Raw genomic sequence first — 18,671 nt, 5'->3', positions numbered from 1 at the left:
AGCCAGTATGCATGTCATCTACTTTGTATTTGACATATTTAAGCAATGCTCATAACATGTGTCCCCGTTTCATGAACGAATACAATAAATATTTTAAAATACCTCTGTGTCCTCTGTGATCAAACATAAAAACTGGAATATATTTTACACTTTCGTTGTTTTTAAACTACATTTAATTTTAGTGTTTGTTTTTACTGTTTTGAAATATGTCTATTAATTTGACAGGTATCATGATACAATAATCGTTAAGGACAATTTTTCCTTTTTCTTTTTGGTAGTGTGACACACCCCCCTCCTCGCCCATACATACACACACAGACATAGACACATACATTACAATAACATGACCATACCAGGGGGCGAAAGTAAAGACGAGCATAAAACACAAATAATAATTTATAAAAGTATATATAAAATATATACATATTAAAAAATAACAATAAATACAAAATAAATTTAAAAAAAATATATAAATGTTTTTTTTAAACTAATAATATAATAATACTAAAGAAAAATAATGGTAATATATAATAGTAAAATATAAACAACGGTATAACAGTATCTATTCCTTCCTACATTGTTATACAGAGCAAAGAGAATCAACTGTCTGTTTTTACTCTTCTACGTTTCACGCTTTTAACATCTGAGAGGTTACTGTACGTCCGTGTCTTCTACGTCACGGTGACGTGAGGTCGTATACGCGGAAGTTGGTTGCTTAGCTTCAATGTGGAGAACGTGAGCTGTTCTGTGAGTAAAAGTGACTCAAATGTATGAAAACGACAGAGCTGCACGGCTCATGACACTGAAGGTAACATTTACCCACCAAACGTGAAGGAGCAGAGAAGTTCCGAACTCCTCTCCTGCAGCTGAGACGCAAACATGACCACAGGTTTCCCCACACCTTTATACTCTCATGCGGGACGGGGAGACTTCAGGGACGTTTACGAGCCTGCGGAGGACTCGTTTCTACTGATTGACGCGTTGGAAAAGGATGCAGAGAGACTCCAGCTCATCAGGTTTGAAAAGTTACATGATTGTACCTGAACGCATCACGTTCACACATCATGAATGCGTGTTTATTTCCTCTGCTGTGTGCAGCCCCTGCGTGTGTTTGGAGGTGGGCAGTGGCTCTGGAGTGGTGTCAGCATTCCTGGCATCAGTTATTGGACCTTCAGCTCTCTATCTGTGAGTGTGGAACACTTTCTCATCACATCATTTTAGGAAATTTAAGCTTTTCTATTCTGAATGTATCAAGGAAATCATCTGTGGTCTCTTTTTTTTTAGTTGCACTGATGTGAATCCGGCTGCAGCTCAGTGCACAGCAAAGACCGCTTCCTGCAACAATGTGTCACTGCAGCCTGTTCTCACATCCCTGGTGAGGCATTCAATAGCCTACTACAGTTGTAAAGTACGCTTTTTGTGCAAGAATTTGAATTTATAAGTGTTTTTCTCTTTCCTCACTTAAGGTGGACTCTCTTCTGCCTCGACTAGGCGGGAAAGTGGATGTCCTCCTCTTCAACCCTCCTTATGTGGTCACCCCTTCAGAGGAGGTGATCCAGCTCTCTACAGCTTTTTATTTACTGCTGATGAGGATTGTTAAAGATATTGTGCCTTTCTTCCAGGTTGGCAGCAGAGGTATAGAAGCAGCCTGGGCTGGTGGGAAACGAGGACGAGAGGTCACAGACCGATTTCTGCCTCTGGTAGCTCAGCTGCTCTCCAGTGAAGGTTTATTCTACCTCATCACTATAGCTGAGAACGATCCAGGTAAGTTCAGCGCTGTCTCGAGAGTGATTGTTTAGTGACATTTCATGACTAGTTATCTTTATTTTCCACCAGAGGAAATCATCCACTCACTATGTAAGCACGGTTTGAAGGGAGAGTCCTGCTTGTCCACGAGAGCTGGGAACGAAAGACTGTCTGTGCTGCGCTTCCATCGGAGCTGACGAACATGAAACTTTCTGATAAATCTTCTCTAAACGGATTAAATAACGTATATTTTTGCAGAACTGATTTTGAGTGAAGAAAACATCTCATGTCCAGTGTAAATAAAATATTAACATGCATCAATTTTGGAGTCTTTCTTCAATAATTAACACAAATGTTTTTTGAATTTGAAAGCAAAGCGGTCCCATGTGTCCTGTTGGGATGCACTTGCACTCATGTCCAAACTTTTTTTATTTAACACAGCCTAGTATTTGTTGAAAAGGTCATTACTGAGGATTCATATTACATGATATTTAAGCAACATTAATGCAAGGACCTCACACAACATCAAACCTGGGCTCTTTGTGCTTTAAGAGTCAAACTGTAACTGATTGTGATTGTTGATCATATGAACAAGGACTATAATATTAAAACCAAACCATTTAACAAATGAGCCTTATTTTTTTGTTCCTATACTAATAAACACAATACATTTCTTATGAGGCTGCAAAAATTAATTGACAATAAAAAATCCATGCAAGACAACCTTAAAACTCTAAAAATGCTTTTAAATGGACAACAGTGTACACTGATCACCCATGTAAAATAACACCTAATGTGTGGCAATTACATATATCTGAAAACAAATGCAGCTAAACATTCTACTTAAAAAAAGGCAAATGATATAAAAATGAATAATCATTCAAAACTACTAAATACATATTCACTCATTGTACATGAAGTTTCAAACATGATCTGCCTGAAACAAGAGTTACAACACAAACATCTCAAACAATAACTTTTTCTTGAAGCATTACATGGTAATGAACAAGTTGCATGTTTCATGGAAACAACCAGCATCTGCCTTGTTTGGGCAAATAGTTACATAATAGAGCGGACTATCTGACTGACAGTGTTCCTGAGCTTTACTTAAGCATGACAATACTTCCCTTTCAGGATCTTCTTCACCTACAAGAGAAAAGAGACATTTTTACAGCACATAAACATCCTGCTCTTCATAACGGTATGTTTCAAATTGAGGTGAAAACATAATGTAGCCATACTCTACCTTTTCCCCTATGTGGCCTTCAGGCACCAGCTGAGACGGAAGATCATTCTCAAAGTTCCTGATCCCGGGGTCGGCTCCTTTTCGCATCAGCAGCTTCACCATTTCCACTTGCCTGTTGTGGTTTTGTAAAGAGCTGACAATGTGCAGGGCTGTGTTTCCGCTGAATGTCTGAAACACACAGAAGCACTACTTAAAGATGTGCACTTTTTTTGCATTGCCCAACTTTTAATTGGATTTCATTGCACCAACATTGAAAAATGACCTTAGCGTTCACAATTTGCAGGGTGGACGACTCCTCAAAGAAAATGTGAAACAGCGCCACGTCTGCCTCCTCAGAAGCCATGTGCAGACACGTGCGTCCACTTTTTAAATCCTTAAAGAATAAACATCAAAACAGGGTCATTAATATGTGGAATAAAACAAACCACCAAACAAAGGCAACCAGTTCAAGGTTTATTCAGACCATGGAAATGCAATAATTACCTTTGTCCCACAGGAGGCGCCCATGAGCAGCAAAGTCTTAATACACTCAATATAACTCTGTCTCTTCCGCTCCTGCTCCATCACCATGAATGAACAAGAATTTCCTTGACGCCTCTGCTCTCTAACAACAGCACTGTGACACAACACAGCTGTGTGCAGCGGTGTATGACCTGCAGGTAGACAACTCAAGTGTTAAATCAGAACGATATGTCACAGAGGCATCAGCAATACTGACATTACCTGATTAAATAAGTATGCTCACCTTCATAATTATACATTTCTATATCAATGGTTCGCCCACTCCCCATCAGGGTCCTCCAGATGCTCTGTAGAAAAAGAAAAACAGGTTCAAGATGAATTGTTTAAGGCACGGCAACAATATGACCCATCATGTAAATGAAGCTCAGTTGGTGGAGTGCACTGAGTCACAGGTTGTCATGGTAACAGGGTTAATAAAAAGTTATGAATTAACAAGTCAGACACACTGTACCTTAGCAGTGTTAAAGATTCACGATCACAAACAGGGTTTCCTATATATTATAAGCTCAGAGTGCATGTCTGAGGTCATGGGGGACCATTTTTGTAGAATAAGAAACTTTTAAAAAAGCTCTTAGAAAGTTAAGCTGTCTGGCTAAAAAAAAGTCCCAGGACATATTAGGCTGCTAACTGTGACTCTGGAGTTCATGAGTTTAACTCTCAATGAGCTAATTTTCATTTTGAAGGACAAGGAAATAAAGAGAAATTCAAACAAAGACAGGTGTAGTATCAACAGTCTGTGGTGTGCCCCGCCTCTCCCCAATGACAGCTGAGATCGACTCCAGCCCCCTCCCGTGACAAAGTCAAACATTGACAGATCCAGTTGCAGATTTTAATCTCTTCTACTTGAGTATGATTTGTGTTTTACGGCGAGCTCGCACCTGAAGACTGAGGAAGTGGCCTTTTTCAGCACACACATGCAGAGGAGAGCAGCCCCACAGGTCCCTGTGGTTGACATCGGCTCCGTGCTGGAGCAGGTCCTGGACCATGAAGGGATGATTTGTGGCGGCGGCTATCTGAAGAGCTGTCTGTGTGTAAAGTACAACAATGCAGTTAGTATGTGATATAGTGCTCTTAAAGGACGCACACATGAAGCCTTGATTTTGGTTTTTACCTGCCCATTGTGTTCCTTCATGTCCAGGGAGCCACAACTGGCCATTTTTGCAGCGAGCACAAAAGCAAGAGCCCGTTTCCCTTGTGCAACGGCTATGTGAAGATACCTGAATAACATATATTTATACACAGTTTATCAACTCTATAGCTCAATATATATTGGACAAGTAGCTCAATATTATTATTTTTTTTCACCTAACAATTTCTACTTTAAAATTTTAAGTTGTAGCTGACATAAATATTATAGATTTATTCTTTATTTGTGGTGGCTAACAAGAGACAGTGTTTAGTTTCATTTTACTTACTATTTTAAAGCTCCTGTGAGAAGTTTTTATTAAATAGACTGAAATTAAAACTGATGCCATTAAATGACTCACAAAAGCAAACAAGACGATCAACGAGAAGATTGATGATTTCTATGCTGTTGTTTTTAAAGCCTGAAACCACTGACGCAGGGTAGGTGTCACATGAATACTTTGTAGATATATTAATTATTAACTATTTTAAATTCTCTGCCTACTGACAATCACTGATCTGAATGAATCATTTTCTTCATCAGTACATACGTGTCACCGTCTGAATCCTGCATGTTCAGCTGCTCAGGAGAAACTCCTCCAACTCTCTTCACCTCTTGCAGTATTTGCCAGTGAAACAAAGACATTTTGACGTCAGCCGCTGGAGCCATTTGTCCCTGCAGAGGTGGATGTTGTATTTGTTGCAGGGGATTGGGACTATACTCTGGAGCAGCAGGGACGAAGTGATTAGTAATCGTGGAGTAAACTGGTGCTGGAGGGCCCAGTTGATGAAGATTTATGTCGTTTGCAAACGCCTCAGACTTTGGAATCTTCAACTTCTGCTCCAAGTTGACGTCGTCCCGTGAGCAGTTCCATTTCTAAAAGAGAATAATCAAACGCTTTATTTTCATTTCAGCACGTTAAACGAATGTCATAAAACCAAGGGGCAAAGGGGTTAGGTTGTGAGAGGACGGCCCGGGTTCAAGTCCGACCTGTGGCCCCTTTCCTGCATGTCAAATCCCCAGTCTCTCTCTCTATCTAAATAAAAGCCCAAAAATGAAAAATCTAAACTCCAAGATAAAAAAAAAGCAACAAATACGAACAGGAAACTTTCTCTGACAGATCCAAACCGAACAATTGAAATGCTCTTAAACATGTCTTATCATGTCCATATACTTGTACACATACCTGCTCGACCTGTGACTCACCTGTCGTCTCATCATCAGCAGTTCTTTTACAGTGGTGTTTTTCTTGGGAAAAGCTTGGGTGTAATCTGGCAGTTTGGGATCAGCGTTGATGAAAACTGGAGGGGGAGAGAGCACAGTAAAGATTATTCACAGATCTATTTGATCAAATGGAAAGATGTAATGATGTCTCAAAGAAGGAGAGTTTTCATTTGAAAATATAATGGGATGTAAATGGCAAACAACAAAAAGAAGTATTCACATAAGTGCCACTTCAATAACAATCACTGTAAAGAAGTGGGTGGTTACACTACAAACACATGAGCCCATATAACATAATGAATGTTGTGAAGTATGTGAAGAAGGGAAATTAGTACAACTTTTAAAATCTATTACACTGAAGGAAATACACATTCATAAGTACAGAAGCCATAAGCAGACATGCATTAATACTCTTTGTCTAACTCTGTTTTCCCGTGATAAGGAGTATATTTCAGCTGCTACAAGATTCTCTGCACTTATTTATCTCCTTATCTAGTGATACTAACGCTGGTTGTCATGTGAGTTTTAGCAGATTTCTTAAGATCTTAAGAAAAAAAAAATCAAAATGAATTTGCTATCACAGGAAAATGGAGAAATATTGTGTGGATGTCTGTCCTTTTAGGGCTTCTGTACAACCCAACCATTCATGGTACAATGCTTTCATACTTTAACTAAGGTTTCAAGTAGTAAGAAGTAGCCTTCCCATTTCCCCTCTGCCTTTATACAACAGAAGTGAGTCAATTACTAGAACTTGAAGTAGCCTACGTGTTGAATGTGAATATCTGGTTACCGTATTCATGAAAACAAACCTTTGTTACTCTGGCTGAAGTCGGTCCATGCTGCTTGAAGCTGGCTCCCTCTGATCTCGTTCCCTTTTGGATCCAACATGTTTAAGCAGTCATTTAAAAACACTCAGATCCACTTTGAGTTTCTACTCTCATCCAAAGCACGCCTGGAATGTAAAGAGGCTGTCAGCACAATGCAGTCAAGCGTCACTGACAAGGTGTACTAAACAAATGTACTGTATCACTGACTCACCTGTCTGCACTGTTGTACTTCACGACCAGAAATGAGGAACAAACTGCTAAGCAACACACCCCCACTTCCTGGTTCATGGCAGATCAAGGTGAACCTGGTGTTTTGTTAAAATTGCTTTTTATATGCAGACAGATTTCGTCACATCACAGACTGCTTCAAAGAGTAAACCGGTTTTGTTTTTGTTATTTAAGGAAAAACAACTACAAAAGTCAATCTTTATCTACAAGAAGTTAAATGTGCAAAACGACTGAAACTCATTTTATCAGCCAGTTTGAATTCCACTCATCAAACAGTAAAATAAGACATTAAGGGTCAGTTGAAATGCAAATGAGGGATGATCTGCTGGACACATAAGCAAAACCCATGAACAATTCTGTCTCTTCAAGTTATCCATTAACTCAACTGCATAGCAAACGTTAAAATATAAGATTACCCAATGTCACACACACACACACACACACTATTATGTTTTTGTTTTTTTTAAAGTTAGGCTCATTGTAGCTTTATGCTTAAGAAAAGCTGACCTGCTGAGCCATAACTGAAACATTAAAGAGAAGGGGGAAAAATCTTCTAGGCTTAATTGATCCCCCATTGACAAATTTAACAACTGAAGCTTGAAAGACTGGAGCAATTATAGTATTAAAAATAGAAATAAGAGGAAATACTAATTAAAAATAGCTAGGCTACATAAAAGATACAAAATAAAGATAAATATGTGCATTAGTTAGGATAAATGCACTTATTTTGATACACATAAGCCCCATTTACACCTTAAAACCATAAATATTAAAAAAAAAACAAAAAAAAAAACATGTCCAATCTTAAAATGTGCAAACGGAAGTCCAAAACTTTAAATTAAATGAAAGTGAAGGTTTGTTGGACTGTTTGTTGGTTTCCTTTTGAGCGTATCAAGTGTTTGGGGATTTCCCCTTTTAAAGCAGGTTGAGCGATCCTTTGGTCCAAATCAGAATGCTTGTTCTGTTTTAGCACTTGAACAAAGTATGAGGAAATATGTTTGAAAAATCCTCTAAACAAACTGATAAGTCTGATAGATTTCGAGATAATGAAAAGCTCTTTTTGTGCACAAGAGAGTTAAACGTTCATAGTCATTAACTTCATTGGTAAATACCCTTTTGTAAGTGTTTAAATGAACACAATGAGTCTTTAAACTCTGTTATTTCATACATTTATTGGACTATACTCACCAATCACTTAAAACTAATTATCTGCTCTTGTCTTCATCCAAATAAATAAACTGACTGTTTATTTTCCAGGTCATCACAGAAGTCAAATACAACACATTTATTAGGAATAAATATCAATCTCTGAACATTTTAATGCAAAAAAAAAAAAGAAAAAGCTTTCTCGATTATTAACTGTCGGCTATGCATGTGATTTGTTCGACAAAGATTTTTGCATAATTCAGCAGATGTTGTGCAGACCATGGAACAATGCACCTTTCTAAAGCAGTTCAAGTTTTTAAAAAGACTTAGTTTCCTCTCATGTTGCGTCAAAATTAGCACCAAAAAAAGGGTATCAGCATGAGGCTAGAGAACTGATATCACAAGTTTTGTTGAAATATATTTTTTGATTCATTACATCTATAACCAACATCTGCTTCAGTGGTCTTAACGTTCTTCTTTGTTTGTTTTACAGATTTATTTACGTACCAAATTCACAGAAATAAACTAATTTGTGTTCCTCTCTATTCACATGTCTTCATATTTTCAATGTGAACAAAAATAATCCAGAAATTGTTGCCAATTCCTCATCGCACATTACCCAACTATTTATTTACAAAAAGTATGTACAAGAGTATGTACCAGTTCATTCACTTTCATCCTTCCCTTGTTTTCATTTAACTTAAAACTAACCTTTCAGTGTCTTAATTCCACTTGTTAGAAAAAATATATTTTAGACTCTGTTAGTACACTGCTTCCACAAGACAGAACACAATTATAAAGTGCACTAAATGTTCTATTGTAGCTCCTGGTTGAGAGTCTGGGCCACCAGGTGAACCACTAGGGATGCAAATAAGACCGCAAACTACATGTAACGTCTGTGGAGAGATAATGACAATCTGAACAACCACTGTTGGAGCTTCCATAAATTAGCTCAGAGATTGATATCAATACTGTAAAAAAATTAAATAAAATACTGCATGCACACTAAAATAAAAATGTACCGTTGTGTTCATGTATCCTGCAGAATAAAAAAGCATTCCAATGAAAAAAGGAGGCAGATAATCAGGAGAAAGTCCCATTAGTGAGTTGTCACTTGTTTATCCAGTCAGCGGGGAGATTCAGCATGAGTGTCTTTCTCCTGGAATGCCTTTATGTTTGGGGAAAGAGTGCAACCGAGTGGACAGGAGGCGGTCCAACGTGGAGAGTGTTTGTTTTCTACTTTCCTTTTTGTTTCAACGCCTCCAGGAGCTGGAACCTAATGGTGGCCTGACGTGGAAGGAAAAGCATTTGGAGTTCATTCTTGAACATGTAACATGGTTTGTTCACATGTCTAGGATTTCAAGGGCGTAGCATTAGGCTATCTTTTTTTATTGGATAAATAACTGAGATGCTAATGGGAAGTTTAGAGGATGAATTGAGTTGTGTAACTGAGAGTATGATCTACATTTTTTATATTAAATTCTCACTTCAAACTTAATTCCATAAAGAAAACGTCTCTTATTTAGGAGACCAAACAGCACCAAGAAATTCACTTGATAAATAAATAAATAAATAAATAATTAATTTTTATTCTTGCTGATATTTGCTTGCTTACTCCCAACAAAAACTTCAACAGTGTTGTGCACTTAAACCTAAATAACTTGACTCTTCATACATCTGAGTGCACAGATGTTAGTCAGTAATCCTTTTGCTAATAGAATCGAACACTTTAAGAAGACACTGACCTGCGAGGTATTTCGCACCAACTAACATCAACATGCTGCCAAAGATGTAGAAGCCGAGCGGGGCGCTGCTGAAGATACTAGATTCACCTTTAAGTCATCCGAAGCAAAGAACAAAAGAGAGAGAAGAATGAAAAGAATTAGTTCCAACACCACAAGATGATACAAAAAGTAGAGTTACAGAAACTCTCTGATATCAATGTTAGCATAAAAGTCCAAAGAGAAAATCAATAATGTATCATCTTTGAGCAGATAAAAACAGTGTTATCAAACCGACCAGGAACATTATTACATAATTATTATCTCCTTAGAAAGTGTGCCTGCTCTTAAAATACCTAGCACTGCTGATCCAGCGTGTGATGATTTTGTTAAATGTCACATGGCCTTATATTTAGTGCCTACCGTTTCCGTTACCAAGAGGCTCTGTGGTCTCCCAGTTCATGGATTTCTGCACCGCCTTTTTCCATCGCGCGTACCGAAACTCACTCTCTGCAGAGCACATACACAAAGAAAACAGTTAGACAGATTAGAGACATGCTTCAGAGAGAGAGAGACAACAGACTGTACCTTCAGGGTTGATCTGAGGCTCAAACTTCTCCGAGGTGACCTCACTCAGGTCCTCTGGGCTCAGACTCCACACGCTCACCCCTTCTGCTGCTCCGGCTGCCATCGCTGCACCCAGAGCGGTGGTCTCAGGCATGGACGGCTTCACTGAAAATAACAATCAATACACTCTTTACTAGAAATAAAAACTATGTGAACAAATGACTCTCTGACGTGGTTATTTTGTCAGATTTGATTGCTTGTTAGAGACTGTATAGGTGTGGAAACAAAATATGTAAATGAGCATTAACTACATTTTCTCAGCATTGACAGGATTTTGTAGATTTTATTTATTCCATGTGATGCACTTAAAAGTAAAATCATGTCTCTATTTTGTAAAAAGGGCCCCCGAGTATTTAAGATGTTAGAGTGACCCAGATCCATGACATCCTCCGCCAGCTTCACATCAGATAAATGTGCAGTTTCTGCAGCCGGATGAGGGTAAAACATGCAGTTGAGGGTAAAACATGCTGTTGAGGGTAAAACATGCAGTTGAGGGTAAAACATGCTGTTGAGGGTAAAACATGCTGTTGAGGGTAAAACATGCAGTTGAGGGTAAAACATGCTGTTGAGGGTAAAACATGCTGTTGAGGGTAAAACATGCTGTTGAGGGTAAAACATGCAGTTGAGGGTAAAACATGCTGTTGAGGGTAAAACATGCTGTTGAGGAACCAGTTTGATCATTGTCAGCTTTCGTTTCACTGGCTGTCTTAACTTTCATTTTGACATGTTAACACTGATCCCTTTTGACCCACGTTAAACAGACAATTATGAAAAGTACGATCATAGAAGGAAATCTCACCAACGGGGATGCAGAGGATGTCGGCCTGCAGCTGCATCAGCAACCTGTTGGACGTCATTCCTCCGTCAACCTGCAGCTGAGTCAGCGGGATGCCGCTGTCCTGATTCATGGCGTCAAGTATCTGCATCCACACAGATGATGTAATTTACACCAAAAAAATACCAGATTTACCAAAAAGAGTTTGAGAGAAAGAACTCAGTGAGGGATGTAGCTCTCACCTCTCGTGTCTGGAAGCAAACAGCTTCCAGTGCAGCGAACGCGAGGTGACGCTTGTTAGTAAACTGCGTCAGGCCACAGATGATCCTGTGACACAGAAAAAAAAAAAGAGTTGCAATAAACTTGAAAGTTGTTTTCCACACCACAGAGTCGTTGTTGGTCTTACCCTCTTGCACTTGGCTCCCAGTAAGGTGCATAAAGACCCGAGAATGCAGGAACAAAATAACAACCGTAGGATGTACCGACCGATGCAGCCAACTTCTCTGCACGGGGAAAAAGAAAGAAACATGAAGCCATCAGTCAAGCAACATATGAAGAAATTCATATTCCTCCAGTTGTTGGGATAAAAACTCCCTCAGAACGATTTACAGAAAATCTATAAGAGAAACAGCACCACAGTCTTTAAGGATGCTGAATGTCACATTTTGGATGACCGAAAGCAGAGCTTACCAAGTTCTTCATGGGACTCGATGATGCCCAGATTGTCCTGCAGCCAGCGGACCACAGCTCCAGCGATGGCCACAGAGCCCTGGAAAGAAGAACCAGAAGGAATGACAGATGTGTCACTACAAGAGAGACAGAGGGAGAGGATTATTGTCAGATTGTAGATTTTTTCTATACTGTACCTCCAGTGCATAACAAGCAGGTTGGTCCCGGCCAAGTTTGTATGCCACTGTGGTCAGGAGGCCGTGGTCGGACATAACAGGCTGCAAAACAAAAGGAAGGAAAATGCTTCATGTAACATGTGCTATATATATTTAAGTGTGTCTTTACAGTACAAATGGTGAATAATGTACCTTTGCTCCAGTGTTTCGCAGCAGAAAACAGCCAGTACCATACCTGAAACACATAATAATCTAACTTTTACTGGATGTTTTATTAAAACATTCCAAGAAAACCACAATATACAAAATCACACAAAGCTACTTACGTGTTTTTGGCTTGCCCGTCCTGAAAACACATCTGTCCAACAAGTGCTGCTGACTGATCCCCGAGACACTTTTTTTAAAGAGATGAGGCACAATGTTAGTCGTTCAGAAATTTTTAAGTAAATATTAGTAATGTTGGAGAGTGGGAGAGAAACCTACCCCTGAAATGGGAATGCCGGAAAGAGCTCCAGATTTCTGTCGAGAGGAAAGACGAGCTTGTTTAATGAGTTAGCAGAGAGTGTGCTTCATTTACATTCAAATTACATTTTTTTAGGGTTTTATTTGTTTTGTTTTTTGGTGGTTCTTTTAGAATTCTGGTCTTGAACACATCCTCACCGATCAGATATCAAATGGAAAAACTTCACCTTCGTTCCCAGTTTACTTAAATAAAAAAAACCCTGCATGACTTTTGAGTGAAGTAATGACAACGATGTGATTAAAAACTGGATTCTACAAACACACATTTGATGGTAAAAGATCAAATTAACAGCAACTACTCTGTTAAAAAACATTCAGATTCATCATGTCATGTCATGAACTGTAAAACGACAACAACACTGAAAACAAAAAAGGGGAATTACTCATTATTTGACTTCATGGAGCCAAATAACTGAAACATAGCGATCTTTATTCTACCACATTTTCACAGTGAAGGGAAAGTGTGCTCCTGTAAAAATCTAAAATGTCTTCACTCCTACATCAGGCTGTTGTTTTGGTTAGTTGGTTTAAATAAAACGGTGCCCAAGAGTGAAGAGATTTCGAGCAAACAGGATGCTGGCAGTGATACTGTGGACGAGAACGACAACCAGTTTAGTAGCATGCCATAACAGAAGCAACAGGGGGCCATCCAGTACATTCCCAATAGATTGCATGTGTAAAAGTGTTAGTATATGAACTTCTTTGTGTGTGTTTGCATTAAAACAACAGAAAAAGAGCTGCTTTTTGTGAATGAGTGTCTGTTATAAGCTATGGACGAATGGCCACTAGGGGGCAACATAATACATTGATAGCTTTGATCCTTATCCATGCACCCATTCACAATTGTTTGTATCCAGCACAAAGCAAAGGGGGGGGGGGCAGCAGCCAATCACATGGCTTGAATTGCATACATAAAAATCTCACATACTTAATAATGTCGTTTTCTTACAGTTATGGTCGCTGTTTAAGAATGTTACATTCAATTTTATTTTTGCACTTAGAGCCAGGGACAGTTTAGACCAACTACAATTAGCAATACGGCGGCATATTTAGGTCTTTATCAAGCTGGCTCTTTTTTTAATTTGGACCAAAATGATGATTCAAACATACTCAGAAGTCCTGTAATACTGTAAGATGTGGAGTTACAGCGCCATCTGCTGGCTAAAGTATGCAGTAACACCATTTCCAAATCCACACATTCTTTTGTTTTCTGCATTATATTTGCTGTAAAAAAAAAAAATGCTGACACATGCACCATTATATTGCAGATGTGTACTTTTGTAAAGGCCCATATGTGCTGATACTATTAGCCTATTGGTTGTTTTATTTGTGCCCTAATTCTTTTACCACCTCAATGCAAAAGAGGTTAAAAGGCCGAGTTTTGAAGATTGTTTTTGCTGTGCTGCAGCCAAGGTGTGTTTGAATACGAACGGCAAATGTCTGTTAGTTAATCGATGATAAACAAAGAAGCATAATCTGCAGAAAGGGACCAAATGTTCAACAGCTCCTGAAACATGAGTGTTGGAAATGCACTGTGGGATGGCTTGTTTTCACTCTGGCCATGGAGAAGCAGGGCGGGGTTATTTTTGCATGATGAGGGGAAGAGCTGATGGCGAGGTTTTACTTACCAGGCTAGAACTTATTTTCTACCAGTGAGAGAAGAGAAGACAATGGCACACGTAAAAAATGCCTAAAAGAGTTTCTCAGACAACCTTCATGCACTTAAAAACAGTCTGACAACAGACGATCAAACCTCTGTGGTCATATTAGTGGCCAGCAAACACAGTGTAGTCACACAGCAATGAAATCAGAACAATACAAGTTTTACTTTTGAATTGGAAGTGGACTCAACATTAAAGTGACAGATCTGTGCGGTCTTACCATGAGGCCATAGATCTCTGAAGAACTCCTCACTCTGGGTAAGATCTCCATGGGAATACCAAAATACCTGATGGGAAGGAGAGGAAAGGGATAAAGCACCGGGGTCAATAAGAAACTGGAAAATATAAAGGGCTTTGACATGATCTGAAGTCAAACTGTGAAGTCTGTCAGAAAGCAGGGAAGAGGAATGAAATGTCCTACTTGCACAGCTCAGGGTCCCAGTCCAATGTGTGAATGTTGAACAGCATGGTTCTGCTGGCGTTGGTCACGTCTGTGCAGTGGACGCCGCCTGACTTACCCCCGGTCAAACACTGAGGGATAGTCAATTAAAAAACACATCAAAAGTCAGATTTTTATGGAAAGTGTTGGGGCCTGGAAGTCTTTACTCACCCATATAAGCCAGGAATCCACGGTGCCGAACATGGCGCGGTGAGAGACGACGGCTTCCCTGACCTCGTCCACATTGTCCATCAGCCAGCGGAGTTTCACTGCGCTGAAGTACGTGCTGATCGGAAGCCCTGTTTTATGCTGCAGGAAGAAAAAACAAGATAAAAAAAAGATTCTCTTTAAATGTTGCTGGAAGCTTTGCTCCGAAAAGGCTGGGAGAAAACTGCAAAATCATCTATTAAAGCTCCCATTAAATTAGAAAAATGTTGATATTTGTATCAAATATTGTGCTGAATATGATAACATGAGGCCGAGGAGCTCACCTTCAGGTGGTTCTTATTCCTTCCTGGAGTTTTGTTGATGAGACGTTCCACTGTTGATTGAGTCCGCAGGTCCAGCCAAACTAAAAATGAAATACTGCCGTTATTTTAGAGTGACCAGAAACACATCTGCTGTTTGATTGTGTTAGCCACAGTTTGGTAGAGGAATGACATCATGAGACAGAGTCAGACTGGTTGACCTTGTAAAGGTGGTACAAATATGAGTATGGATGAAAAGATGGACAAAGAGAGGAGGAAACATGAAAGCTGTACCGATCGCATTGTAGAGAGGCTCCCCGGTTTCTTTGTCCCAAACAAGCGTGGTCTCTCTTTGGTTGGTCACTCCAATCGCTACATGTAAAGGACAATTTAAACTGATTCAAGACAGAAAATCACTGCTTTCAAATACATTTAAAAAAATGACGTTGCACTGCATTTCCACCTTTAATGTTTGAGATGTCGATGTTGAGCTGGGTGAGTTTTTCACAAGTCCGCTCCATGCACTCGTACACCGACTGCAGGATTTCTTTGGGGTCTTCCTCCACCCATCTGAAAATAATCCGGTTGAATAATCGCAGCTCATCACATCTGCACGTTTCAAAAGTGAGCGTGCATCTTTTAGAAGATGTGTTGGATTTGATCTCTTACCCTTCTTTGGGGAAGCTCTGTTTGATCTCGACCTGGTGGTGGCTGAGGAGCTCTGCTGTTTTCGAGTTAAACACCTGCAGTATAAAGAGATAAAGAAAACGCATCACCACTCTAACCCTGCACACAATCTTTTAATAGGTAACCCATCATGGACATGAGGGGATTTCTAATTCTCTGTTGTTTTTTTAGGTTTTCTGAACAGTGGAGGGATCCTTTAAATCCAAAACCCGCTTCTCTTGACTCTTAAAATTATGTTATATTTCACTTTTATCAGCGACATGACTTTTCTGTCGATTTAAAGCACAACTTCAACATTTTGATGATAAAATAAAAGAGAGAGAAATGAATACATTGAAGTGAAGTAAAGAGGAGAACGCCTGGGAGACAACAGAGAGAGAGAAAGACTATCATGAGTCATCATTTGAGAGTTTTGTTGGTATTTGGCACACAGCAGCATTACAGTAACTACACACAGCCAGTTTTAATGGTACGATTATCACAGCTATAAATACATCAGCACATGTTGTGTGGCATTAAAGCTTGCAGTTTGAGATGACTCATGTCAGTTAAAGTCTTGGCTCTTTCCTATTGGCCACACCCAGATCAAAAACTACATCTGTTCTGTACACTTCTGAAATAAGAAAGCAAAACATAGCAGACAAACCTGGATTAACCATAAGAAATAGCAGCACCCTTTAAAATCTTCAATTTGTCTTGAAAACAACATTAATAATTAGTTTCCTGTAGCTGTATTTCATTTCCTTCCTTGTCAAGCAATAACGTCTCCATCCACCCAATTTGTTTGTTTTTGTAGAAAACCAAACTAACAAGTTTTGTCAGCCTGTTGATCATGAAGCGCTCTCCAGCAGCTCATCATGTGAGCAGAGAACTGTCATCATGATCAGATCTGTCTCTCCATACTGTCATCTGTTCTGCACATGTTACATTTACAAATGATCCCTGCACTCATGTTCACTTCATCTGTCTACTCTCCTTTATACTGAATAGTTTCTGCTGATAACATGTCTACACTTTAACTTATGTCAACACTGTCCATTTACTGCTCTGTTTCTGCACATTTACATTTAATCTTTCATATTTAATTTACACCATTTATAACTCTGTTCTGTTCTATTCTATTATATTAATTTAAACCATTTATAACTCTGTTCTGTTCTATTCTATTATATTATTTTACACCATTTATAACTCTGTTCTGTTCTATTATATTATATTAATTTACACCATTTACAACTCTGTTCTGTTCTATTATATTATATTATTTTACACCATTTATAACTCTATTCTGTTCTGTTCTATTATATTATATTAGTTTACACCATTTATAACTCTGTTCTGTTCTATTATATTATATTAATTTACACCATTTATAACTCTGTTCTGTTCTATTATATTATATTAATTTACACCATTTATAACTCTGTTCTGTTCTATTATATTATATTAATTTACACCATTTATAACTCTATTCTGTTCTGTTCTATTATATTATATTAATTTACACCATTTATAACTCTGTTCTGTTCTGTTCTATTATATTAATTTACACCATTTATAACTCTGTTCTATTCTATTCTATTATATTAATTTACACCATTTACAACTCTGTTCTATTCTATTATATTCTATGTTCTAAGCCCCTCAGATAAATACTCCACTGTTGCCTTCAGGTACCGTTGGATATTCTAAACTCCCGTATTAATTCACAGCTGTTTGAACAAACAGATGATTTATTCACGTTTAGCGACTAACAAACACGTTAAAAGTCTGCAGACTAACTTCTGGAAGCTGAAGCTCTACGTTAGAGGACACATGCAGCTTTGACATGTCTATGAGGATTATATAACACATTCAAATAACGACGGGGGTCCGGTGTGTCTTACCAGAAACCGTGTGGAGCTCGTACCCTGGTCCACTGCAGCAACCAGCGGGCCCAGCATGATCCGGTGTGAGGACGCAGCCATGGTGCCGTGCATGGACAGCCCCCGGAGCTTTGGCACACAAAGCACAGGATAGGAAACGGATTTACCTGCACCGGCAGGGCGGCTCAAGCGCAACCAAAGACGGGGCAGTAGGGCAGTCGCGGAGTTCAAACGTCACGATCGTTCTGGAGCTCAATGATGACGCAAAATGTCGAGTAGCAACAACAGGGAACAAAAAATATATATTTTTTTATTTATTTATTTATTATTATTATTTTTTAACCGTCTTTATTGACAAATTTAACATATACAAAAAATACTATATTATATTATATATTAATTATAAATATTATATTTAGATAGACATGGATAAGACATAGAAACATGTGTATTTATTTATTTAATTAATTAAATAACATTTATTAAATTTTCTTCCTTCTCTTTCGTTTTAAATTATTTTATTCTGTATAAATGTATTTTTTTTTTAACCGTCTTTATTGACAAATTTAACATATACAAAAAATGTTTATACAAACTCTTAAAGAGGATGAACATACAACAGCAAAATACACAGGAGCAAGTTAATTCAAACATAAATCAAGACTAGGGGGATTATATATAAAAATAAATGAATAAAAATCAAACTTTTCCCAAAGAAAACATCAGACAAATGTAAACAGACAACAAACTGAGCAAGGACAAAAAAAATCAACAAGGGACAGAAGTCAAAACAACAAGAATTTCAATAAGTCAGCACTAATCTTTCTAACAATCCTGCTAGATTTAACAAAAATGTTTATATGTTGGGAAATAATAGTGTGTATGTTAATATATATATTTATATGTCCATATGTTTATATGTGAAATTGTGAAAGAAAACGTTTGTTAAAATAAAAAAGAGGAAAACTAATATTTTGTTAACTAAAATACATTTGAT

The 18,671-nt window shown here is 38.3% G+C and overlaps 3 protein-coding genes across 5 annotated transcripts; 1 reads left to right on the top strand and 2 right to left on the bottom strand.

Annotated features, from left to right (window-relative positions):
• The first annotated feature begins 672 nt into the window (after positions 1–672).
• On the top strand, positions 673–2,067 carry n6amt1 (N-6 adenine-specific DNA methyltransferase 1). Of its 2 annotated transcripts, XM_020656918.3 has the most exons (6): positions 676–1,016; positions 1,099–1,185; positions 1,285–1,375; positions 1,467–1,550; positions 1,623–1,764; positions 1,837–2,067. In XM_020656918.3, exons 1-6 carry the CDS (start codon positions 880–882, stop codon positions 1,941–1,943), a joined length of 648 nt encoding a protein of 215 aa, XP_020512574.1. In that variant the 5' UTR covers positions 676–879; the 3' UTR covers positions 1,944–2,067. The 2 variants fall into 2 exon arrangements, with proteins under 2 accessions (XP_020512572.1, XP_020512574.1); XM_020656916.3 differs by having other exon boundaries at positions 673–1,016; positions 1,467–1,764.
• Positions 2,068–2,471: 404 nt separating this feature from the next.
• nfkbiz (nuclear factor of kappa light polypeptide gene enhancer in B-cells inhibitor, zeta) lies at positions 2,472–7,922 on the bottom strand. Its single transcript, XM_065952211.1, has 11 exons — positions 6,903–7,922; positions 6,674–6,816; positions 5,847–5,941; positions 5,191–5,516; positions 4,626–4,731; positions 4,393–4,539; positions 3,738–3,801; positions 3,476–3,645; positions 3,255–3,365; positions 2,993–3,160; positions 2,472–2,892 (listed from the first exon to the last, which is right to left on the bottom strand). Exons 2-11 carry the CDS (start codon positions 6,750–6,752, stop codon positions 2,854–2,856), a joined length of 1,305 nt encoding a protein of 434 aa, XP_065808283.1. The 5' UTR covers positions 6,753–6,816; positions 6,903–7,922; the 3' UTR covers positions 2,472–2,853.
• A 149-nt stretch (positions 7,923–8,071) lies between these two features.
• On the bottom strand, positions 8,072–17,912 carry gk (glycerol kinase). 2 transcript variants are annotated; one of them, XM_020656920.3, is made up of 21 exons: positions 17,696–17,912; positions 15,792–15,865; positions 15,586–15,692; positions 15,417–15,494; positions 15,147–15,226; positions 14,827–14,964; positions 14,638–14,747; positions 14,437–14,503; positions 14,184–14,201; positions 12,517–12,552; positions 12,360–12,427; positions 12,226–12,268; positions 12,055–12,135; positions 11,879–11,957; positions 11,595–11,691; positions 11,431–11,515; positions 11,213–11,333; positions 10,375–10,518; positions 10,210–10,296; positions 9,811–9,897; positions 8,072–9,352 (listed from the first exon to the last, which is right to left on the bottom strand). In XM_020656920.3, exons 1-21 carry the CDS (start codon positions 17,786–17,788, stop codon positions 9,342–9,344), a joined length of 1,704 nt encoding a protein of 567 aa, XP_020512576.2. In that variant the 5' UTR covers positions 17,789–17,912; the 3' UTR covers positions 8,072–9,341. The 2 variants fall into 2 exon arrangements, with proteins under 2 accessions (XP_020512576.2, XP_020512577.2); XM_020656921.3 differs by lacking the exon at positions 14,184–14,201.
• Between the last annotated feature and the right edge of the window lie 759 nt (positions 17,913–18,671).

Source organism: Labrus bergylta, chromosome 24 (genome assembly GCF_963930695.1).
Source record: "Labrus bergylta chromosome 24, fLabBer1.1, whole genome shotgun sequence".
NCBI lineage: Eukaryota > Metazoa > Chordata > Actinopteri > Labriformes > Labridae > Labrus > Labrus bergylta.
Note: the sequence above shows the minus strand (reverse complement) of the source record. Positions and strands in the feature narration are given on the sequence as shown.